This window comes from Ambystoma mexicanum, chromosome 5q (genome assembly GCF_040938575.1).
Source record: "Ambystoma mexicanum isolate Mex_15411 chromosome 5q, UKY_AmexF1_1, whole genome shotgun sequence".
Classification (NCBI taxonomy): domain Eukaryota; kingdom Metazoa; phylum Chordata; class Amphibia; order Caudata; family Ambystomatidae; genus Ambystoma; species Ambystoma mexicanum.
The window spans coordinates 1,398,477,717-1,398,502,516 of record NC_090933.1 but is presented as its reverse complement, the minus strand read 5'-3'; the positions used below and the strand labels follow the sequence as shown (position 1 = coordinate 1,398,502,516).

The 24,800-nt window shown below is 48.6% G+C and overlaps 1 protein-coding gene across 1 annotated transcript in view; it reads right to left on the bottom strand.

The window, feature by feature from the left end:
• Positions 1-10,189, bottom strand: part of LOC138498205 (GTPase IMAP family member 6-like) — a 319,027-nt gene extending 308,838 nt beyond the window's left edge. The window contains exon 1 of the mRNA XM_069622087.1: positions 9,785-10,189. Coding sequence (XP_069478188.1) covers positions 9,785-9,958 — 174 coding nt within the window. The 5' untranslated portion in view covers positions 9,959-10,189. The remainder of the gene's footprint in view (positions 1-9,784) is intronic.
• Between the last annotated feature and the right edge of the window lie 14,611 nt (positions 10,190-24,800).

Genomic DNA, 24,800 nt, shown 5'->3' with positions numbered 1-24,800 from the left:
TGCTACTTGTGAGTGTTGTGGGTTATTGTTGTTTCCAGCTGTCATCGCTGATCTTGAAGGCAGGCTTAGATTGTGTTTTTGCGCTACATGCAACGGCCAGGAATGGGCTTCTACTTTGGATGCAGCCTACGAGCACTGGGCAACTGTTGTGAGAGTATCAGGAGTTCTGAGGGGAGCCTTTGGTGGCTGTAGTGTCGGTGTGCATTGATTGTAGAGGTGGGCCCTGAAGAGGTTTCCCTTGGGAAAGTTGGTCAATTGAGAATGCTTAAGTTGGTAGGTCTAACCTAAGGTAGTCCTTGAATATCTTGATGCTTCAAAGGCTACCCATCTGGTGAGGCTTTGCAGATGTTTTGTTGTTGCACTTTGGGGCAGGGTGAGGTGGGGCACCCTGGAATGGGCAGTAAATTTCATGAACCTGAAGCTCCAGGTATCTGCTGCCAACTACAACAGCAGCTAGTCGCGAGCACCACACACCCATGAGCAGAATCTTAGTGTTGCCTGGGTGCAGTGTAGGAGAAGGGGATCGGGTTAGTGATGCACCAAGCCATGAGATGAGAACAAAGTGTCAAGTCGGAGGTATAAGAATTAAACCGTCCCTGCCGACACCTCCATTTTCAGTCTCGTGATAAATGGGTGTGCATTGCAACCAGGAGCTTCGGTGAGTGTGCACCTGCAGCAGCGCGTGTAGTTTAGCGGGCATTTGTTTGTAGCAGATTTGCAATCCGCCTAGTGAGCCCCGTGCTCTCCGTCCCCGCCGCTCCCGCTTCCTGATCCACCTCCCTCCCACCTCCCGACCCGCCCACCACCCTTCCAATTGGCCATCCTCCAACCTGCTCCGAGTCTACCGACTCGCGTGCCCCACCGGTTCCCCTTCCATCCAGGAGCTTCGGTGAGTGTGCACCTGCAGCAGCGCGTGTAGTTTAGCAGGCATTTGTTTGTAGCAGATTTGCAATCCGCCTAGTGAGCCCCCTGCTCTCCCTCCCTGCCGCTCCTGCTTCCTGGTCCACCTCCCTCCCGCCTCCCGACCCGCCCACCACCCTTCCAATTGGCCATCCTCCAACCTGCTCCGAGTCTACCGACTCGCGTGCCCCACCGGCTCCCCTTCCATCCAGGAGCTTCGGTGAGTGTGCACCTGCAGCAGCGCGTGTAGTTTAGCGGGCATTTGTTTGTAGCAGATTTGCAATCCGCCTAGTGAGCCCCGTGCTCTCCCTCCCTGCCGCTCCCGCTTCCTGGTCCACCTCCCTCTCGCCTCCCGACCCGCCCACCACCCTTCCAATTGGCCATCCTCCATCCTGCTCCGAGTCTACCGACTCGCCTGCCCCACCGGCTCCCCTTCAACCAAGGAGCTTCAGTGAGTGTGCACCTGCAGCAGCGCGTGTAGTTTAGCGGGCATTTGTTTGTAGCAGATTTGCAATCCGCCTAGTGAGCCCCGTGCTCTCCTTCCCTGCCGCTTCCTGATCCACCTCCCTCCCGCCTCCCGACCCGCCCACCACCCTTCCAATTGGCCATCCTCCATCTAACCCAGACCATTACCGACCGTCCCCAGGGCAGCCCTCTGCCCGTGAAGCCTCTGCAGCTAAGGACCCGAGGCAAAGGACGGCTCATACAGTGGACGGCTCCTGATCGTATCTGCAGGTATCCGCAGGAGAAGCAAGAAGCCAACAACATGTAAATGTGGCAAGGGCGGGGCCAGAAGCAACTACTTCAGGCCATACTGTCCTACCACTCATCTAACAAAGCATCACCACCGTAAATTCATTATATTTGCATTCAGTAACTCTGTCCTTTGCATGTTAAAGTTGCATTCACAAGTGTACCCAATAGCCTATGTGTGTATTTAGAAGTTGTGCCCAATAGCCTATCTGAGAAAAGTTGCATTTAGAAGTTGTGCCCAATAGCTTATGTGTGTATTTAGAAGTTGTGCCCAATAGCCTCTCTGAGAAAAGTTGCATTTAGAAGTTGTGCCCAATAGCCTCTCTGAGAAAAGTTGCATTTAGAAGTGTACCCAATAGCCTATGTGTGTATTTAGAAGTTGTGCCCAATAGCCTCTCTGAGAAAGTTGCGTTTAGAAGTTGTGCCCAATAGCATCTCTGAGAAAAGTCCAATTTAGAAGTGTACCCAATAGCCTCTCTGAGAAAAGTTGCATTTAGAAGTTGTGCCCAATAGCCTATGTGTGTATTTAGAAGTTGTGCCCAATAGCCTCTCCGAGAAAAATTGCATTTAGAAGTGTACCCAATAGCCTCTCTGAGAAAAGTTGCATTTAGAAGTGTACCCAATAGCCTATGTGTGTATTTAGAAGTTGTGCCCAATAGCCTCTCTGAGAAAGTTGCATTTAGAAGTTGTGCCCAATAGCATCTCTGAGAAAAGTCCAATTTAGAAGTGTACCCAATAGCCTCTCTGAGAAAAGTTGCATTTAGAAGTTGTGCCCAATAGCCTATGTGTGTATTTAGAAGTTGTGCCCAATAGCCTCTCCGAGAAAAATTGCATTTAGAAGTGTACCCAATAGCCTATGTGTGTATTTAGAAGTTGTGCCCAATAGCCTCTCTGAGAAAAACTGCATTTAGAAGTTGCGCCCAATAGCCTCTCTGAGAAAAGTCCAGATGTTCCGAGAAATGTTGCATTTAGAAGTTGGGCCCAATAGCCTCTCTGAGAAAGTCCAATTTAGAAGTGTACCCAATAGCCTCTCTGAGAAAAGTTGCATTTAGAAGTTGTGCCCAATAGCCTATGTGTGTATTTAGAAGTTGTGCTCAATAGCCTCTCTGAGAAAAGTTCCATTTAGAAGTTGTACCCAATTGCCTATGTGTGTATTTAGAAGTTGTGCCCAATAGCCTCTCTGAGAAAAGTCCAATTTAGAAGTGTTCCCAATAGCCTATGTGTGTATTTAGAAGTTGTGCCCAATAGCCTCTCTGAGAAAAGTCCAATTTAGAAGCGTTCCCAATAGCCTATGTGTGTATTTAGAAGTTGTGCCCAATAGCCTCTCTGTGAAAAGTCCAATTTAGAAGCGTTCCCAATAGCCTATGTGTGTATTTAGAAGTTGTGCCCAATAGCCTCTCTGTGAAAAGTCCAATTTAGAAGTGTTCCCAATAACCTGTGTGTATTTAGAAGTTGTGCCCAATAGCCTCTCTGTGAAAAGTCCAATTTAGAAGTGTTCCCAATAGCCTATGTGTGTATTTAGAAGTTGTGCCCAATAGCCTCTCTGAGAAAGTCCCATTTAGAAGTTGTACCCAATAGCCTATGTGTGTATTTAGAAGTTGTACCCAATAGCCTTTCTGAGAAAAGTCCAATTTAGAAGTGTTCCCAATAGCCTATGTGTGTATTTAGAAGTTGTGCCCAATAGCCTCTCTGAGAAAAGTTGCATTTACTAATGTACCCAATAGCCTATGTGTGCATTTAGGAGATGTTCCCAATAGCCTCTCCGAGAAATGTTGCATTTAGAAGTTGCGCCCAATAGCCTCTCTGTGAAAAGTCCAATTTAGAAGTGTTCCCAATAGCCTATGTGTGTATTTAGAAGTTGTGCCCAATAGCCTCTCTGAGAAAAGTTCTATTTAGAAGTTGTACCCAATAGCCTATGTGTGTATTTAGAAGTTGTACCCAATAGCCTCTCTGAGAAAAGTCCAATTTAGAAGTGTTCCCAATAGCGTATGTGTGTATTTAGAAGTTGTGCCCAATAGCCTCTCTGAGAAAAGTTGCATTTACAAATGTACCCAATAGCCTATGTGTGCATTTAGGAGATGTTCCCAATAGCCTCTCCGAGAAATGTTGCATTTAGAAGTTGCGCCCAATAGCCTCTCTGTGAAAAGTCCAATTTAGAAGTGTTCCCAATAGCCTATGTGTGTATTTAGAAGTTGTGCCCAATAGCCTCTCTGAAAAAGTTGCATTTAGAAGTTGTGCCCAATAGCATCTCTGAGAAAAGTCCAATTTAGAAGTGTTCCCAATAGCCTATGTGTGTATTTAGAAGTTGTGCCCAATAGCCTCTCTGAGAAAAGTTGCATTTACTAATGTACCCAATAGCCTATGTGTGCATTTAGGAGATGTTCCCAATAGCCTCTCCGAGAAATGTTGCATTTAGAAGTTGCGCCCAATAGCCTCTCTGTGAAAAGTCCAATTTAGAAGTGTTCCCAATAGCCTATGTGTGTATTTAGAAGTTGTGCCCAATAGCCTCTCTGAAAAAGTTGCATTTAGAAGTTGTGCCCAATAGCCTATGTGTGTATTTAGAAGTTGTGCCCAATAGCATCTCTGAGAAAAGTCCAATTTAGAAGTGTTCCCAATAGCCTATGTGTGTATTTAGAAGTTGTGCCCAATAGCCTCTCTGAGAAATGTTGCATTTAGAAGTTGCGCCCAATAGCCTCTCTGAGAAAGTCCAATTTAGAAGTTGTGCCCAATAGCCTCTCTGAGAAAAGTCCAATTTAGAAGTTGTACCCAATAGCCTATGTGTGTATTTAGAAGTTGTGCCCAATAGCCTCTCTGTGAAAAGTCCAATTTAGAAGTGTTCCCAATAGCCTATGTGTGTATTTAGAAGTTGTACCCAATAGCCTCTCTGAGAAAGTCCAATTTAGAAGTTGTGCCCAATAGCCTCTCTGAGAAAAGTCCAATTTAGAAGTTGTACCCAATAGCCTATGTGTGTATTTAGAAGTTGTGCCCAATAGCCTCTCTGTGAAAAGTCCAATTTAGAAGTGTTCCCAATAGCCTATGTGTGTATTTAGAAGTTGTGCCCAATAGCCTCTCTGAGAAAAGTCCAATTTAGAAGTTGTACCCAATAGCCTATGTGTGTATTTAGAAGTTGTGCCCAATAGCCTCTCTGTGAAAAGTCCAATTTAGAAGTGTTCCCAATAGCCTATGTGTGTATTTAGAAGTTGTACCCAATAGCCTCTCTGAGAAAAGTCCAATTTAGAAGTGTTCCCAATAACCTGTGTGTATTTAGAAGTTGTGCCCAATAGCCTCTCTGAAAAAGTTGCATTTAGAAGTTGTGCCCAATAGCCTCTCTGAGAAAGTCCAATTTAGAAGTTGTGCCCAATAGCCTATGTGTGTATTTAGAAGTTGTGCCCAATAGCCTCTCTGTGAAAAGTCCAATTTAGAAGTGTTCCCAATAGCCTATGTGTGTATTTAGAAGTTGTGCCCAATAGCCTCTCTGAGAAAGGTTCCATTTAGAAGTTGTACCCAATAGCCTATGTGTGTATTTAGAAGTTGTGCCCAATAGCCTATCTGTGAAAAGTCCAATTTAGAAGTGTTCCCAATAGCCTATGTGTGTATTTAGAAGTTGTGCCCAATAGCCTCTCTGAGAAAAGTTCCATTTAGAAGTTGTACCCAATAGCCTATGTGTGTATTTAGAAGTTGTGCCCAATAGCCTCTCTGAGAAAGGTTCCATTTAGAAGTTGTACCCAATAGCCTATGTGTGTATTTAGAAGTTGTGCCCAATAGCCTCTCTGAGAAAGGTTCAATTTAGAAGTTGTACCCAATAGCCTATGTGTGTATTTAGAAGTTGTGCCCAATAGCCTATGTGTGTATTTAGAAGTTGTACCCAATAGCCTCTCTGAGAAAAGTCCAATTTAGAAGTGTTCCCAATAACCTGTGTGTATTTAGAAGTTGTGCCCAATAGCCTCTCTGAAAAAGTTGCATTTAGAAGTTGTGCCCAATAGCATCTCTGAGAAAAGTCCAATTTAGAAGTGTTCCCAATAGCCTATGTGTGTATTGAGAAGTTGTACCCAATAGCCTCTCTGAGAAAAGTTGCATTTACTAATGTACCCAATAGCCTATGTGTGCATTTAGGAGATGTTCCCAATAGCCTCTCCAAGAAATGTTGCATTTAGAAGTTGTGCCCAATAGCCTCTCTGTGAAAAGTCCAATTTAGAAGTTGTACCCAATAGCCTATGTGTGTATTTAGAAGTTGTGCCCAATAACCTCTCTGAGAAAAGTTCCATTTAGAAGTTGTACCCAATAGCCTATGTGTGTATTTAGAAGTTGTGCCCAATAGCCTCTCTGAGAAAAGTTGCATTTACTAATGTACCCAACAGCCTATGTGTGCATTTAGGAGATGTTCCCAATAGCCTCTCCGAGAAATGTTGCATTTAGAAGTTGTGCCCAATAGCCTCTCTGTGAAAAGTCCAATTTAGAAGTGTTCCCAATAGCCTATGTGTGTATTTAGAAGTTGTGCCCAATAGCATCTCTGAGAAAAGTTCCATTTAGAAGTTGTACCCTATAGCCTATGTGTGTTTTTAGAAGTTGTACCCAATAGCCTCTCTGAGAAAAATCCAATTTAGAAGTGTGCCCAACAGCCTCTCTGAGAAAAGTTGCATTTACAAATGTACCCAATAGCCTATGTGTGTATTTAGGAGATGTGCCCAATAACCTCTCTGAGAAAGTTGCATCTAGAAGTTAGGCCCAATAGCCTCTCTGAGAAAGTTGAATCTAGAAGTGTTCCCGATAGCCTATGTGTGTATTTAGAATTTGTGCCCAATAGCCTCTCTGAGAAAAGTCCAATTTAGAAGTGTTCCCAATAACCTGTGTGTATTTAGAAGTTGTGCCCAATAGCCTCTCTGAGAAAAGTTCCATTTAGAAGTTGTACCCAATAGCCTATGTGTGTATTTAGAAGTTGTGCCCAATAGCCTCTCTGAGAAAAGTCCAATTTAGAAGCGTTCCCAATAGCCTATGTGTGTATTTAGAAGTTGTGCCCAATAGCCTCTCTGAGAAAAGTTCCATTTAGAAGTTGTACCCAATAGCCTATGTGTGTATTTAGAAGTTGTGCCCAATAGCCTCTCTGAGAAAAGTCCAATTTAGAAGCGTTCCCAATAGCCTATGTGTGTATTTAGAAGTTGTGCCCAATAGCCTCTCTGAGAAAAGTTCCATTTAGAAGTTGTACCCAATAGCCTATGTGTGTATTTAGAAGTTGTGCCCAATAGCCTCTCTGAGAAAAGTCCAATTTAGAAGCGTTCCCAATAGCCTATGTGTGTATTTAGAAGTTGTACCCAATAGCCTCTCTGAGAAAAGTCCAATTTAGAAGCGTTCCCAATAGCCTATGTGTGTATTTAGAAGTTGTGCCCAATAGCCTCTCTGAGAAAAGTTCCATTTAGAAGTTGTACCCAATAGCCTATGTGTGTATTTAGAAGTTGTGCCCAATAGCCTCTCTGAGAAAAGTCCAATTTAGAAGCGTTCCCAATAGCCTATGTGTGTATTTAGAAGTTGTACCCAATAGCCTCTCTGAGAAAGTTGAATCTAGAAGTGTTCCCGATAGCCTATGTGTGAATGAAGGTATAGAATGGATGTACATAAGCGGATGAGCATGTAGAGTGGTTGGGTACGTAGATCAGACGAGCGCGGATGGCGGACGAGGGCATAAAAACAGAGAAGCGAATATAAAACTGATAATTGCACAGAACGTATGAGCGTGTAGAGTGGAGGAGCGTGTAGAGTGGGGCAATGTGTAGAGTGGGGCAATGTGTAGAGTGGGGCAATGTGTAGAGTGGGGCAATGTGTAGAGTGGGGCAGCGTGTAGAGTGGGGCAGATCAGAGAGCGGATGAGGCCATAGAGCGGATGAGGCCATAGAGCGGATGAGGTTAGAGAGCGGATGAGGTTAGAGAGCAAATGAATTTATAGAACAGGATTACTGCAAACTAACGAATGACTCTAGGGGACGGATGAGTGCATATACTAATGTTGAATGCATGGAAAGCATGAGCACATAGAGCGGATGAGTGTGCGGAGCTGGTGAGTGCCGGGAACGGGTGAATGCGGGGAGTGGATGACTGCGCACGGTGGGTAAATGCGAAGTACAGGTGCAGACAGGGTTGGCGGGCTGTCAGGAGCGCGCGGGGCGGACTGGAATGCATGAGTACGTCGAGCAGACCAGAGTGTGTAGCACTGACGGAGACGCATGGAATGAATAAAAGTTCATAGAACGTATGAAAGAGCATGTACCCCATCATATCACACCCCACGCTTACTCTCTTCTTTACACCACCAGTCAACTAGAACACAGGGATACTATGACACCATTCGGTATAACTGTTCTCATACCAACATCCGCCGCTCACTCCCCATCACTCTAAGTAAACACTGCCGGTTACACACCCCCCAGCCAGGCGTTCTCCTCAGCCCTAACGCAGCCACATTCGGTCTGGATAAATCCTGCCAGAACGAACACATACCCCTGATCGCTAAGAAGCAGCTATTTAACGAAAACCGCACCAGCTGCACACATACCCGGTGCGCACACGCGCCGTTGACTCTCCCTACTCTCTCTACTGACCTGAACTTCGGTTCCCAAGGGCGTTCAACCTACCAGCGCCTTCAGACCATACCAATGGTATATAAGGCGCAATATAAGTGCAAAATAACATAACATAACTTACTAATGTGGTCTCGTCTCACCTTGTGATCTGGGCTCTGTGGGCAGGGATGTTAGCACGGTGGGTTTGTGCACTCACTAGAGTGATCTGGTCTCACCTTGTACTCTAGGCTCTGTGGGCAGGAATGTTAGCGCGGTGGGTTTGTGCACTCACTAGAGTGATCTGATCTCACCTTGTGCTCTGGCTCTGTAGGCAGGGATGTTAGCACGGTGGGTTTGTGCACTCACTAGAGTGATCTGGTCTCACCTTGTACTCTAGGCTCTGTGGGCAGGAATGTTAGCGCGGTGGGTTTGTGCACTCACTAGAGTGATCTGATCTCACCTTGTGCTCTGGCTCTGTAGGCAGGGATGTTAGCACGGTGGGTTTGTGCACTCACTAGAGTGATCTGGTCTCACCATGTGCTCTGGGCTCTGTGGGCAGGAATGTTAGCGCGGTGGGATTGTGCACTCACTAGAGTGATCTGATCTCACCTTGTGCTCTGGCTCTGTAGGCAGGGATGTTAGCACGGTGGGTTTGTGCACTCACTAGAGTGATCTGGTCTCACCTTGTACTCTGTGCTCTGTGGGCAGGAATGTTAGCGCGGTGGGTTTGTGCACTCACTAGAGTGATCTGATCTCACCTTGTGCTCTGGGCTCTGTGGGCAGGAATGTTAGCGCGGTGGGTTTGTGCACTCACTAGAGTGATCTGATCTCACCTTGTGCTCTGGCTCTGTAGGCAGGGATGTTAGCACGGTGGGTTTGTGCACTCACTAGAGTGATCTGGTCTCACCTTGTGCTCTGGGCTCTGTGGGCAGGAATGTTAGCGCGGTGGGTTTGTGCACTCACTAGAGTGATCTGATCTCACCTTGTGCTCTGGCTCTGTAGGCAGGGATGTTAGCACGGTGGGTTTGTGCACTCACTAGAGTGATCTGGTCTCACCTTGTACTCTGTGCTCTGTGGGCAGGAATGTTAGCGCGGTGGGTTTGTGCACTCACTAGAGTGATCTGATCTCACCTTGTGCTCTGGGCTCTGTAGGCAGGGATGTTAGCACGGTGGGTTTGTGCACTCACTAGAGTGATCTGGTCTGACCTTGTACTCTGGGCTCTGTGGGCAGGAATGTTAGCGCGGTGGGTTTGTGCACTCACTAATGTGGTCTCGTCTCACCTTGTGATCTGGGCTCTGTGGGCAGGGATGTTAGCACGGTGGGTTTGTGCACTCACTAGAGTGATCTGGTCTCACCTTGTACTCTGGGCTCTGTGGGCAGGAATGTTAGCGCGGTGGGTTTGTGCACTCACTAGAGTGATCTGGTCTTACCTTGTACTCTGGGCTCTGTGGGCAGGAATGTTAGCGCGGTGGGTTTGTGCACTCACTAGAGTGATCTGGTCTTACCTTGTACTCTGGGCTCTGTGGGCAGGAATGTTAGCGCGGTGGGCTTGTGCACTCACTACTGCTTTCTTCCATACCTTGTACTCCAGGGCTGCCTCCTCTATGGGGACCATCGTGTGGGATCTGTGATCTGCGGAGAAGCTGCACACCGTGCAGATGGCTCTCTGCTCCTCCTTGCAGAAGACTTTCAGTTTCTCGTCGTGTTTCTCACACTTGCGCTTCTCCAGGGCTCGCTCCGCCTGCATCTGCATCACCTGCTCCACTATGCTGCGCAGCTGCCGGTTGGGCCTCAGGTTTTTCAGTGAGCAGACGGCCCTGCACTGAGGGCATTGTGGTGGGGGGTATGTGCTCTCCCAGCACTGGGTGATGCAGGTGTGGCAGAAGTTGTGGCCACACTCGGTGGTCACCGGGTCCTCGTAGAACTCCAGGCAGACGGAGCAGGTGGCGTCCTGCACAAGGGTCCCCAGGGGCCCTGCAGCCGCCATCGCGTCGAAGTGGAGAAGAACGAACTTCACTTTCGCTTCCCTTTACATTGCTCCGGGGGAGGGCGGGGCGGGGATTGGACTTTGTAGCGTCTTGAGGCCGGGCTCGGCTGCGTTCCTCCCACTCCGCCCCCACATGCAGAGTCTGGGTGCAGAGCAGCTGCTCACGCCATGCTCGCCCAAGATTCCATTCCCAGCGGATAGTAGATTAGCAGCAGCCGTCGTGAGCTGCGGTTTCAGCGGAGAGGCCCTGGTGTGAATGGGCATGCAATAGGGCAGCCCTACCTCCCCCTTGTGGGCAGGTTTTAGATCCTTAGGCTTCCCTGTTGCTCTAATACACGGCATATTGTGGTCTCGGACCCCACTATGGATGAATGCATCAGATGTGAGCTGTGGTGAGAGGACACGTGCAGGGAAGGGTGGGGGTCACAGGGGTCGTTTGGGTTTGAGATGTGTTCTTTAATTGGGACATTTTACAGCACATGTCTTATGGAGGAGACCCACTGCAGCCCCGCATGTCCCGCCTCCCTTTATTACCCTAAACCGACCACCCCCACCCCCCACCCCTCCCAGCCTCCTCCCATCTCCTGACTTTGCTGGACTGGACGTGTTTCACATTCAGACGCAAGGCCTTATTTAATGCCCCCTTGCAACAGGACCCCCGCTTCAGCACAGATTACAAGGCATTTACAACCGGGTGCAAACCCTGCCAACTTTTGCAGCATTAAGTTTACGGATTCGACCTGGCCCCCGCAGAGAAGATGAAAAGCCATCCCCCGTGAAGGCTCCGCATTTCTGCAGCTTCTCGCCCGCCTCCCCCCACTCTTGCTAGATGCCAGCGCGCTTTCTTCTGCAGTGCGCCGACTTTCATCGCGAGCTCTTCCGCACTGCGCCGCCTTTCATCCCCATTGAGACTTACTTTGACGGGCACCGCAGGGGTTCTCCTCCGCTAAGAGCAGATGGGGGGCGTGGGGGTCCCGCGGCTGGCGCTACTGGCGGGGACGGGAGCTGTGTGCACTCTAGAGGCTGCCTCGCGCCCTGCCCCTCGCAGCATTCGGGGGTGGAGTGGGCATTCCCTTGGGCAAGCCTTAATCCCTGCTGTATATATCCTACTTCTCTGCTCCACCTCTTATCCTGTTCATGTCTCTGCTGCTGGCGCCTGAGGTAAGATGGCTTGACCCCTCTCCCTAGCACTCATACCCCAGCACGGCCTCACATGGCAGTCAAGCACCCTGCACCCTGACTCCCACCCATAGCCCCCCCTCTCTTGCCATTACCTCTCTGATCATATGAGCGCCCTGTATTCGCCTCCCGGGAGTGGGACAGTTCTCTATATCCCCCGAGATCTCCTGCACCCTTCCTGCCCCATCGCTCCCTCTCCTTCTGCCCCACACACTAATGGGGCGACTGTGCCCGTACCTTGTCTCCAGCGGGCGCCTTCCATACCCCTCTCTACCTCGCAACTTGTCATCCTCACTCCTCTGCATTTCTTGTAACTAGCGCCCTGATGCCCGGCTCCGCCGCTGCAATTGCACTTCACCCGCTTGTAAGCATCCATTTGGACTCTTTGCGGTCGGTGCTGCTCTTAACCTACTTGTAACTACCTGGTTTGATTGGGTGTAACCTGCACTGCTCAGGTCCTTAAACCTTAACCCGTGTGTAACCGCCTGATTGACATTTGCATTTAACTACAATAACCGTAACTAAGCACCAAGAGTAGCATGTATGTAACAGCGCCCTGATGCCTAAGGGCTTGGTGTGCTCTATACATGTGAAAATAAATATATAAAGGTGGTGGCCAGCGCTCCATTCATCTCTAGCCATTCTGCCATGGAGCAGGCATGGCCCCTCTTGCAGTGCAATCCTTCAGCACGCCAGCTCCCTAATACCACATCTCTATCTCTCCGTGCCGGGGTTCACTTTGGACAAGTTATGATATGATATGATAAGATAAGGCATTTGTAACGCGCCTATACACAAGTGTTTCAAGGCGCGACGAGGCGGGGGAGGGGGGCAGAACACAGGGAGACAGACAACGATCCTACTAGGCCAGGTGTCATTCAGATCGCGCAAGTGCAGGGGAGGAGGGGAAGGGAAAAGTGCAAGGGGAAGGGGAGAGGGGAAAGTGCAGTACAGAGTTAGTAGAATACACAATAAATAATAAGGGCCAGCTGGTAGCAAGTGCAAGATAAGTGCAGACAAGTGCTGGGGAGGAGGGGCTGTAGGGATACAGAGACAGTCCCGGAGTGCAGGGGTTGCCAGGGAGGCAGTGCAGGGGAGAGTGGCTGGGCCCAGGACCGAGGTCGGTGAGGGTGGCCCAGTTGCAGATTCAGTGCAATTTCAGTAAGGAATTTAGCAGGGGAGAGAGGGAGAGAATGCGGAGGCAAAGAGGAAGGTTTTGAGGTGCTTCCGGAACCGGAGATGGTTCTCCTCAAGTTTCAGGTAGGCAGGAAGGCTATTCCAGAAGGAGGCCCCTGCAGCGGAGAGAGATCTACCCCCAACTCGTGGTTTGGAGAAACGGCTGACCCTGAGGGAGTTGGAGGTGGATGAGCAAAGAGCTTGAGAAGGAAGATATTTAGGAAGAGAGAGTTGAAGGTATTTTGGCCCAAGGACTCAGAAGGCCTTGTGGACAATGCAGAGGGTTTTGAACTTAATCCTCGCAGCCACTGGGAGCCAGTGCAGAGATTTCAGTCCTGGAGAGATACAGTCCCTGAGCTTGAGGCCAACGACAAGTCTCGCAGTCCTGTTCTGGATGAGTTGCAGAGGACGGAGAGTAGAGGCAGGCAGATTTAGATAGAGGCTGTTACAGTAGTCCAGCTTCAAGAGAACCAGGGCTCTGGAGACAGTGAGCTTCTGGGGGAAGGAGAGGAAGGGAAGAATACCTCTGAGGAGGTTTAGCTGGTAGTGTCACTTCTTAGAAACGTCAGAAATGTGAGGAGAGAAGGAGCGTGTGGAGTCGAAGATGACCCCGAGGTTTTTTGCCTTACAGGTAGGAGCAGGAAGAGGGCCAAGAGAGGCTGGCCAGAGAGCTGCAGGCAAGGAGGGAGTGGGTGAGCCGATGAGTAGAATCTCAGTCTTACTGGCATTAAGGCAGAGGTCATTGGCGGCACACCATTCCTGGATAGCAGACAGACAGTCAGAGATGAGGGAAGGAGAGGAGGAGGCCGAGGGTAGCCTGAAAATGAGCTGGGTATCATCTGCATAGCACTGAAAGTAGGGGCAGAGAGCGGCGATGTGGTGCGCAAGGAGTGCCAGATACTGGTTGAACAGCCAGGGAGAGAGGTTAGATCCCTGGGGGACACCACAGGTAAAGAAAAAGATGTCACAGAGGAAGGACCACAGTTGGACCTGGGAGGGTCGATTGGAGAGGAAAGAGGTCAGCCACGCCAGAGCCTGACCAGTGATACCCAGGTTATCACGGAGACGGTTGAGCAGGATGGTATGGTTGACAGTGTCAAAGGCAGAAGAGAGATCGAGCAAAATGAGAACACATGGAATGTTCGAGTCAAGGTTGGAGAGCAGGTCTTCACGGATGTTCAGGAGAGCAGTTTCTGTGCTTCTGGCAGCTCTGAAGCCAGACTGATGGTCATGAAGACTACCAATAGAATCAGCATGGAGATTAAGCTGGGAGATGGCCAGCTTCTCCAGGAGCTTGCCCAGGAAGGGAGTGATAGAGATTGGGCGATAGTTAGCCGGGCAGGAGGGGTCGGAAGAGGGTTTCTTAAGAAGAGGGTGCACAAGGGAATGCTTAAGGGGGGATGGGAAGACTCCGGAGGCGAAGGAGTGATTGCAGAAGTCAGCCAGGGCAGGAGCCAGGGAGTCGATGTGGTCCTTGATAGTTTTGGAGGAACAGGGGTGGATCTGTTTTGACGAGACTTTCATAGATCGGACTTGTCTGGAAACCTCGTCCGCAGAGAAAAGGGGAAAGGCAGAGAAGGAGGGAGGAGGGGTGGCTGCAGAAGGGCCAGAGGAAGAGCAGGGGATAGAGGGGGGGGAGGTGATAGGAGGAGAGTGAGGACAGGATGTCCTGAGTTTTTGAAATGAAGTGAGAGGCCAGTGCAGTGCAGAGGGCCTGGGAGGGGACAGGAGAGGTAGAGACTGCGGCAGGATTAGCCAGTTCCTTGCAGATTTTAAAGAGTTCAGCCGAGTTGTTAATTGCCACAGAGATGCGGGCTTGGATATGGGCTCTTTTCTTGGTGAGAACGGAGAGCCGGTATTGCCTTTGGAGCAGGCGGCAGGCCAGTTTGTCAGAGGATGAACATGAAGCACGCCATTTCCTCTCTGCCACCTTGCACTTGCGTTTTAGGGTGACGAGATCCGAGTCATACCAGGAGTTACATTTGGCTTTGGGCTTCAGGCGGATTCTCATGACAGGGGCAAGGATATCAAGAGTATCAGATATAGCAGAGTGGAGAGTGGAGAGGCTGTGTCAGGGTGGGAGTCAGCCGAAGGGGGAGGGGTGGATGAGAAGGTGGCGGTGAAAGCCTCAACAGACACGCGCTTCATGGGTCGGATGACCGCGAAGGTGGGTGGCAGTGATGAAGGTGGCTTAGCCTGAGGGGTAGGGAGGGCCAGGTGGGAGGATAGGAGAAAGTGATCACTCCAGGAGAGAGGAGTGGAGAGAGTGACAGAGAGGGGAAGGTCAGAAGAGATCAGAGCATCAAGAGTGTGCCCTGCAGAATGAATCGGCCCAGACGGGAGAATAGAGAGTGAGACAGTCGCAGAGGTTGCGAAAGAGTCCACAGGGGGGACAGAAGGCATCCAGGTGGATGTTGAAGTCCCCAAGAAAGAGGAGTTGAGTGGTTGAGGACAAGAGAGAGGAGGAGAGGTCCGCCCACTCGCAGAGGAAGGAGGAACTTCGACCAGGTGGTCGATAGATAGTAGCCACGGTAAGGGACTGGCTAGGAGAGAGAGAGAGTCGGCAGACAAGGCATTCAAATGAGGAGTAGGTCTGCGTAGGAGTGACAGTGGCAGGAATCCACTCAGGGAAGATAAGGGCTACATCCCCCCCAGCACGGTTGGGCCTGGGCACGGAGAGGATCTTGTAGTCGTCAGGTAGGAGTGTGTCAAAGCTGGTGACAGAAGTGGCCGTGAACCATGTCTCAGTGAGACCGAGGATGTCAAGATCCAGTTCCTCAAGAAGGCGGCAGATATCAGAGGAATGTTTGACAGCAGAGCGAGAGTTAAGAGTGGCAATGTGGAGAAGGTTGCCATCCTTGAAGGACTTCCGGGGAGGGGTACAGATCAGAGGTACGCCCTGTGGAGGTGAAGGAGCATGAGAGGGGGCAGGGTGGGAGGGTGGAGACAAGGTAGCCAAGGACAGAGGAGGGGGGACAGCAGGAGAGGAAAGGAAGTTCATGAGGCACGGGAAGCGTCTATCAAAGAGGTGAAGGTTGGCCTGAGGGCCTTGGACCAAGACGGTCCCATTAGCGTAGACATTAATGATGACTATGTTCGATCTAGAAGAGAGACTCATAGGGCCTCATCACGAGGTTGGTGATAGCGTAAATCCGGCGGAAATGCTATTACCACTGCATTTAAAGGCTGGCCCTATCATGATTTGGGCGGAAAGTATGGAGTAATACCGCTGGGATACCGCCCAACTCGTGACGAGGCCCATAGTGTCTAACCCAGACAGCTTCCTCCACCGCATCTGACTGTAACACTGATTGACAGCCCTTACCTACTGAGTCCCTCCACAGCTTTGATGGATTTCTAGGATTTATTTGTTTCACCTGGTAAGAGTGTGAGCCTTTGTTCCCACTCTTACATGTGTTTTGCTGTGTGTTTTACGTTTTTTGTGTTCATAGACTGTGGAGCCTCACCTACTCTATAGGCATCATCTTTTTACTGTGTGTTTCACAGCACCTTCAGTGCAGTGACACAGGGTTGTCTTTTTCAGACTTTCCAACTCCGACTCCATTTCCTGGGACTGACTACTGTCCCCCCAGAACATGTAAAGTTGCCATTGACTTTATTAGACTTTTTAAACTCACAGACCAAGTACAAACTATCTTACATAGAGTCCTGGAAATGGTTAATACTTATCCCTTTTTGTCTGTTTCTCATGGAACATTGTTTTGTTCCCTTTTGATTAAAGGGATAGTCCAGTAAACATTTTTATTTAAAAAATAGATAGGCAACATTAAAAAAAAAATACTAGCACTTTTTTTTAAAAACTTCCTATGTAAAATTTTGAGCTATTCAAGCTCAAAATTCGCAAAAGCAAGCACATGGGCGCATCCATTTTGTGAAATGGATGCCCGCCGCTGTGCTCGCTTTGGCTTTTGCGGCACTAATGAAGGAACAGCCAGCCAGCTGTAGTAAACAAAAGCTACCGCTGGGTGGCTTTTCCTTCATTGGTGCCGGGACTCGGAGGACGCGGACCGGAGACCAGAGCAGGAAAGCTGCAGCTGAATCTTGGTAAGTGCTATTTATTTTTTTTTAAAATAAGCACTAGCTGCGTTTTTTTTTCTAAGCTTTCCGGGCTGGAGGAGCCCGGAAAACTTAGAAATAAAACCGCAGCTTTAAAACGTTGTATTTATGTTTGCGGTCGCTTTTGAAGTGACCGCAAACATAAATACAACGTTGTGTTTGAAAACACTGCAGTTTTTCTTTCCAAGTTTCTCAGGCTCCTCCAGGTCGGAGGAGCCTGAGAAACTCAGAAAGAAAAACCGCAGCGTTTTCAAACACAACCGCGTTGTGTTTCTGCCTGCTGTGGCTATCACTTTGGGTCTCCGGTGCTCCCCCAGGGGAGCACTGGAGACCCAAAGTGAAAGCCAAGGCAGGCAGAAACACAACGCGGTTGTGTTTACATGCCGCAGTGTTTCTGCCTACAGGTGATTTCCCATTTGGGGCTCTCAGGCTCCCCATGGGGGGCCCGAGAGCCCCAAATGGGAAATGCTAAATGCTGCAGTGTTTCTGCCTAAATCTGCCTTCCCATTTGGGGCTCTCGGGCCCCGGGGAGCCCGAGAGCCCCAAATGGGAAAGCAGATTTAGGCAGAAACACAACCACGTTGTGTTTCTGCCTGCCTTGGCTTTCACTCACGTTTTTAAAGCTGCGGTTTTATTTCTAAGTTTTCCGGGCTCCTCCAGCCCAGGAAAACTTAGAAAAAAAAACGCAGCTAGTGCTTATTTTTAAAAAAAATAAATAGCACTTACCGAGATTCAGCTGCAGCTTTCCTGCTCTGGTCTCCATTCCGCGTCCTCCAAGTCCCGGCACCAAGGAAGGAAAAGCCACCCAGCGGTAGCATTTTTTTACTACAGCTGGCTGGCTTTTCCTTCAAAGCGAGCACAGCGGCGGGCATCCATTTCACAAAATGGATGCGCCCATGTGCTTGCTTTTGCGAATTTTGAGCTTGAATAGCTCAACATTTTACATAGGAAGTTAAAAAAAAAAAGTGCTAGTATTTTTTTTTTAATGTTGCCTATCTATTATTTAAAACATTTTTTTTACTGGACTATCCCTTTAAGATTTGGCTGGTGGCAGTGGTAACTACCCTATTTTTCCTACCACAATCTATTTAAATAGCCTTGGTATTGTTTTAGGCTATCTTAGTAGCCCCGAACTTAAACCCGCTGGCCCATATATGTTTTTACACGGTTCCGGCTGGGTTTATTCGCCATTTCTTTTTGTAAAAGTCTTTCTCGTGTTTTACTCTGTGCGCCAAACCAGGTTTGGTTCCTTTGTTTGCGGTTCTTTGGCGGGCTTCTGCACAGAAGCCCTCCTTAGGCGTCTGAATGTCTGAGGGGGATAGGATGTGAGGGAGGGGTTTGAGACTCCCTGCACAGGGTCTCCTTGGAGACCCATGTCGCACTCTGTATGTTTCGCTGTGGTGACTATCCCGCCGGGACAGCCTGGCTGTGTGAATGGGGGAAAACTGCATAAAAAGTAGGTCTCTGGGACTGAGAAGGCAGAGTCGCCACTGGATTGAGAGAACCGAAGAGGAGCTGACAGAAGAGGACCCCTACCATGACTGAACCTCCCGGTGAAGCCCTGCTGCGGGTCCGAATCTCCAAACTTTGACGACAGAGAAGATCTGCAAGAATCTTTTCCCCTTGAGGTGGTGGGACCAACCAGTTGGCCAAACTGCAAGCCAGTCCCCCCTCCTCTGGTCGAATTTGCTGTGCACAGCTACAGTGAACCAGATAGCCAGGAGGAATGGACCCTGCTTGGGTTTTAAGGAGCGCACATTTTATTTGTTGCTTTGCTCTGCGGCTGGTTTCTTCCCTGGGCAGTGCAGGACCCTCCAGTCTTCCTACTTCTGATCAGTCCGACAGTAGCGTCAGGAACCGTGAGCCTGCAGGACCTGCCAGAACGTCCGCCTCAGCTTCAGCCCTCTTCTCCATTTAAGGTACTCAAATCCGGTCGCCCGTTTTGTCCGACGGCGGTAAAAGTGTTTGAAATCTTTTGCCAATCCGAGGGCTTGTCCTTCTCTATTCTTTAAAGTAACTTTTCATCCGACCAACTTCATTCTGAACTCTTGGAAAAGACTTAACTGCGTACTACTCTGAACTGTGTGATCCTCTGCAAAGACTTTTGGTCCATTGACTTTGGGCCAGGACCCTTGAATTTAATTTCCTTACTGTAGTTCTTTTTTCTAGATTGCTTACTTATTTGTTGGTGCTGCTCAATTTCTGTCTAACTTTGTTTTTCCTTCACTTTTAAATTGCTGGAGTGCCATATTGCTCACACTTCATTTTGAGCTTAACTTGTCCAGAATGTATTGGGAGTGGTGTGGTGTATTAAGAGTGTGATTTCTCAACTGCTTTACTTTAGTGAAATGTTATACAACTGATGTGTAAATAAATGTATATTCTTTTACTCAGAAACCTTGAGTCAGTGTTTGTTTGAATCATAGTCATTGCTGTCCTTTGTGTAACTATTGATAGTGCTCACTTACTCTTGAGATAAGTCTGGCTGCTCAGCCATGAATTTGTTCTGTCACTTGTAGTCTTAATTGTGTGTGGTGTACCCAAAGGGTACTGCATATAATTCTGCCTAACAGTGTTTATCCAGCGTCTTTCTGCTCCGAAACGCCACATCTGTACCTCTCTTTGCCGGGGTTCACTTTGGGCAAGTTCTGTTTATCCAGCGTCTTTCTGCTCCCTAACCCCACATCTGTATCTCTCCATGCCGGGGTTCACTTTGGGCAAGTTGGGTTTATCCATCGTCTTTCTGCTCCCTAACCCCACATCTGTATCTCTCCATGCCGGGGTTCACTTTGGGCAAGTTGTGTTTATCCAGCGTCTTTCTGCTCCCTAACCCACATTTGGATCTCTCAATGCCGGGGTTCACTTTGGGCATGTTGGGTTTATCCATCATCTTTCTGCTCCCTAACCCCATATCTGTATCTCTCCATGCCGGGATTCACTGTGGGCAAGTTGTGGTTATCCAGCTTCTTTCTGCTCCTTAACCCCACATCTGTATCTCTCCATGCCGGGGTTCACTTTGGGCAAGTTGTGGTTATCCAGCTTCTTTCTTCTCCCTAACCCCACATCTGTATCACTCCATGCCAGGGTAAATTGTGTTTATCCAGGAAGTGGTTATCAGCTTCTTTCCTGCTCCCTAACCCCACATCTGTCCAGCTTCTTTCTGCTCCCTAACACCACATTTGTATCTCCATGGGCGGGGGTTCACTTTGGGCAAGTTGGGTTTATCCAGCGTCTTTCTGCTCCCTAACCCCACATCTGTATCTCTCCATGCCGGGGTTCACTTTGGGCAAGTTGGGTTTATCCAGCATCTTTCTGCTCCCTAACCCCATATCTGTATCTCTCCATGCCGGGGTTCATTTTGGGCAAGTTGTGTTTATCCAGCTTCGTTCTGCTCCCTAACCCCACATCTGTATCTCTCCATGCCGGGGTTCACTTTGGGCAAGTTGTGTTTATCCAACTTCTTTCTGCTCCCTAACTCACATCTGTATCTCTCCATGGGGGAGCACCGGAGACCCAAAGTGATAGCCACAGCAGGCAGAAACACAACGCGGTTGTGTTTGAAAACGCTGCGGTTTTTCTTTCCGAGTTTCTCAGGCTCCTCCGAGCCGGAGGAGCCTGAGAAACATGGAAAGAAAAACCGCAGCGTTTTCAAACACAACTTTGTATTTATGTTTGCGGTCACTTCAAAAGCGACCGCAAACATAAATACAACGTTTTTAAAGCTGCTGTTTTATTTCTAAGTTTTCCGGGCTCCTCCAGCCCGGAAAACTTAGAAAAAAAAACGCAGCTAGTGCTTATTTTAAAAATAAATAAATAGCACTTACCGAGATTCAGCTGCAGCTTTCCTGCTCTGGTCTCTGGTCCGCGTCTTCCGAGTCCCGGCACCAATAAAGGAAAAGCCACCCAGCGGTAGCTTTTCTTTACTACAGCTGGCTGGCTTTTCCTTCATTAGTGCCGCAAAAGCCAAAGCGAGCACAGCGGCGGGCATCCATTTCACAAAATGGATGCGCCCATGTGCTTGCTTTTGCGAATTTTGAGCTTGAATAGCTCAAAATTTTACATAGGAAGTTTAAAAAAAAAGTGCTAGTATTTTTTTTTTAATGTTGCTTATCTATTTTTTAAAACATTTTTTTTACTGGACTATCCCTTTAAGATTTGGCTGGTGGCAGTGGTAACTACCCTATTTTTCCTACCGCAATCTATTTAAATAGCCTTGGTATTGTTTTAGGCTATCTTAGTAGCCCCGAACTTAAACCCGCTGGACCATATATGTTTTTACACGGTCCCGGATGGGTTTATTCGCCATTTCTTTTTGTAAAAGTCTTTCTGATGTTTTACTCTGTGCGCCAGACCAGGTTTGGTTCCTTTGTTCGCGGTCCTTTCGCGGGCTTCTGCACATCCAACTTCTTTCTACTCCCTAACTCACATCTGTATCGCTCCATGCCGGGGTTCACTTTGGGCAAGTTGTGGTTATCCAGCTTCTTTCTGCTTACTAACCCTAAATCTGTATCGCTCCATGCCAGGGTAAATTGTGTTTATCCAGGAAGTGGTTAACCAGCTTCTTTCCTGCTCCCTAACCCCACATCTGTCCAGCTTCTTTCTGCTCCCTAACCCCACATCTATATCTCTTCATGCCGGGGTTCACTTTGGGCAAGTTGTCGTTATCCAGCTTCTTTCTGCTGCCCAACCCCACATCTGGATCTCTCCATGCCAGGGTTCACTTTGGGCAAGTTGTGATTATCCAGCGTCTTTCTGCTCCCTAACCCCACATCTGTATTGCTCCATGCCAGGGTAAATTGTGTTTATCCAGGAAGTGGTTATCCAGCTTCTTTCCTGCTCTCTAACCCCACATCTGTCCAGCTTCTTTCTGCTCCCTAACCCCACATTTGTATCTTCACGTGCCGGGTTTCACTGTGGGCAAGTTGTGTTTATCCAGAGTCTTTCTGCTCCCGAACCCCACATCTGTATCACTCGATGCCGGGGGTTCACTTTAGGCAAGTTGTGTTATCCAACTTCATTCTACTCCCTAACCCCACATCTGTATCTCTCCGTGTCAGGGTTCATTTTGGGCAAGTTGTTTTTATCCAGCTTCTTTCTGCTCCCTATCCCCACAACTGTATCTCTCCGTACCGGGGTCCACTTTGGGCAAGTTTTGGTTATCCAGTGTATTTTTTGCTACCTAACCCCACTTCTGTATCTCTCCATGCCAGGGTTCACTTTGGGCAAGTTGTGGTTATCCATCTTCTTTCTGCTCCTTAACCCCACATCTGTATCTCTCCATTCCGGGTTCACTTTAGGCAAGTTGTCGTTATCCAGCTTCTTTCTGCTGCCTAACCCCACATCTGTATCTCTCCATGCCAGGGTTCACTTTGGGCAAGTTGTGGTTATCCATCTTCTTTCTGCTCCTTAACCCCACATCTGTATCTCTCCATGCTGGGGTTCACTTTGGGCAAGTTGTGTATATCCAGCGTCTTTCTGATCCCTACCCCCACATCTGTATCTCTCCATGCCGGGGTTCTCTTTGGGGAAGTTGGGTTTGTCCAGCGTATATCTGCTCCCTAACCCCAAATCTGTATCTCTCCATGCCAGGGTTCACTTTGAGCAAGTTGGGTTTATCCAGCGTCTTTCTGCTCCCTAACCCCACATCTGTATCTCTCCATGCCAGGGTTCATTTTGGGAAAGTTGTGTTTATCCAGCTTCGTTCTACTCCCTAACACCACATCTGTATCTCTCCATGCCGGGGTTCACTTTGGGGAAGTTGTGTTTATCCAACTTCTTTCTGCTCCCTAACCCACATCTGTATCTCTCCATGCAGGGGTTCACCTTGGGCAAGTTGGGTTTATCCATCGGCTTTCTGCTCCCTAACCCCACATCTGTATCTCTCCATGCTGGGTTTAACTTTGGGCAAGTTGTGGTTATCCAGCTTCTTTTTGCTCCCTAACCCCACATCTGTATCTCTCCATTCCAGGGTTCACTTTGGGCAAGTTGTGGTTATCCAGCTTCTTTCTGCTCCCTAACCCCACATCTGTATTGCTCCATGCCAGGGTAAATTGTGTTTATCTAGGAAGTGGTTATCCAGCTTCATTCCTGCTTCCTAACCCCACATCTGTCCAGTTTCTTTCCGCTCCCTAACCCCACATTTGTATCTCCACGTGCCGGAGTTCACTTTAGGCAAGTTGTGTTTATCCAGAGTCTTTCTGCTTCCAAACCCCACATCTGTATCACTCCATGCCGGGGTTCACTTTAGGCAAGTTGTGTTTATCCAACTTCATTCTACTCCCTAACCCCACATCTGTATCTCTCCGTATCAGGGTTCACTTTGGGCAAGTTTTGGTTATCCAGCGTCTTTCTGCTCCCTAACCCCACTTCTGTATCTGTCCATGCCGGGGTTCACTTTGGGCAAGTTGTGTTTATCCAGTGTCTTTCTGCTCCCTAACCCCACATCTATATCTCTCGATGCTGGGGTTCACTTTGGGCAAGTTGGGTTTTTCCAGCGTCTTTCTGCTCCTTAACCCCACATCTGTATCCCTCCATGTCAGGGTTCACTTTGGCCAAGTTGTATTTATCCAGCTTCTTCCTGATCCCTCACCCCACATCTGTATCTCTCCATGCCGGGGTTCACTTTGTGTAAATTGTGGTTATACATTTAATTTCTGCTCCCTAAACCCACATCTCTATCTCTCCATGCCGGGGGTCACTTTGGGCAAGTTGTGTTTACCCAGTTTCTTTCTGTTCACTAACCCCACATCTCTGTCTCTCCATGCCGGGGTTAACTTTGGGCAAGTTGTGGTTATGCAGCTTCTTTCTGATCCCTAACCCCACATATGTATCTCTCCATGCCGGGGTACATTTTGGGCAAGTTGGGTTTATCTGGCGTCTTTCTGCTCCCTAACCCACATCTGTATCCCTCCATGCCGGGGTTAACTCTGGGAAGTTTTGTTTATCCAGCTTCTTTCTGCTCCCTAACCCCACATCTGTATCTCTACATGCCGGGTTCACTTTGGGCAAGTTGGGTTTTTCCAGTGTCTTTCTGCTCCCTAACCCCACAGCTGTATCCCTCCATGCCAGGGTTCACTTTGGGCAAGTTGTGTTTATCCAGCTTCTTTCTGATCCCTAACCCCACATCTGTATCTCTCAATGCCGGGGTTCACTTTGGGCAAATTGTGGTTATACAACTTTTTTTTGCTCCCTAACCCCACATCTCTATCTCTCCATGCCGGGGGTCACCTTGGGCAAGTTGTGTTTACCCATTTTATTTCTGCTCCCTAACCCCGCATCTGTATCTCTCCATGCCGGGGTTAACCTTGGGCAAGTTGTGTGTATCCAGCTTCTTTCTGCTCCGTAACCCACATCTGTATCTCTCCATGCTGGGTTCACTTTAAGCAAGTTGTGGTTATGCAGCTTCTTTCTGCTCCCTAAACCCATATAAGTATCTCTATAAGTATCTCTCCATGCCGGGGTACATTTTGGGCAAGTTGGGTTTATCCAGCGTCTTTCTGCTCCCTAACACCACATCTGTATCTCTCCATGCCGGGTTCACTTTGGGCAAGTTGTGATTATCCAGCTTCTTTCTGCTCCCGAACCCCACATCTGTATCTCTCCATGCCGGGGTTCACTTTGGGGAATTTGGGTTTGTCCAGCGTCTTTCTGCTCCCTAACCCCACATTTGTCCAGCTTCTTTCCGCTCCCTAACCCCACATTTGTATCCCCATGTGCCGGGGTTCACTTTGGGCAAGTTGTGTTTATCCAAAGTCTTTCTGCTCCCGAACCCCACATCTGTATCTCTCCATGCCGGGGCTCACTTTGGGCAAGTTGGGTTTATCCAGCGTCATTCTGCTCCCTAACCCCACAACTCTATCTCTCCATGACGGGATCCACTTTGGGCAAGTTGGGTTTATCTAGCGTCTTTCTGCTCCCTAACCCCACATCTGTATCTCTCCATGCCAGGGTTCACTTTGGACAAGTTGTGTTTATCCAGCATTTTTCTGGTCCCTAACCCCACATCTGTATCTCTCCATGCCGGGGTTCACTTTGGGGAAGTTGGGTTTGCCCAGTGTCTTTCTGCTCCCTAACCCCACATCTGTATCTCTCGATGCTGGGGTTCACTTTGGGCAAGTTGGGTTTTTCCAGCGTCTTTCTGCTCCTTAACCCCACATATATATCCCTCCATGTCAGG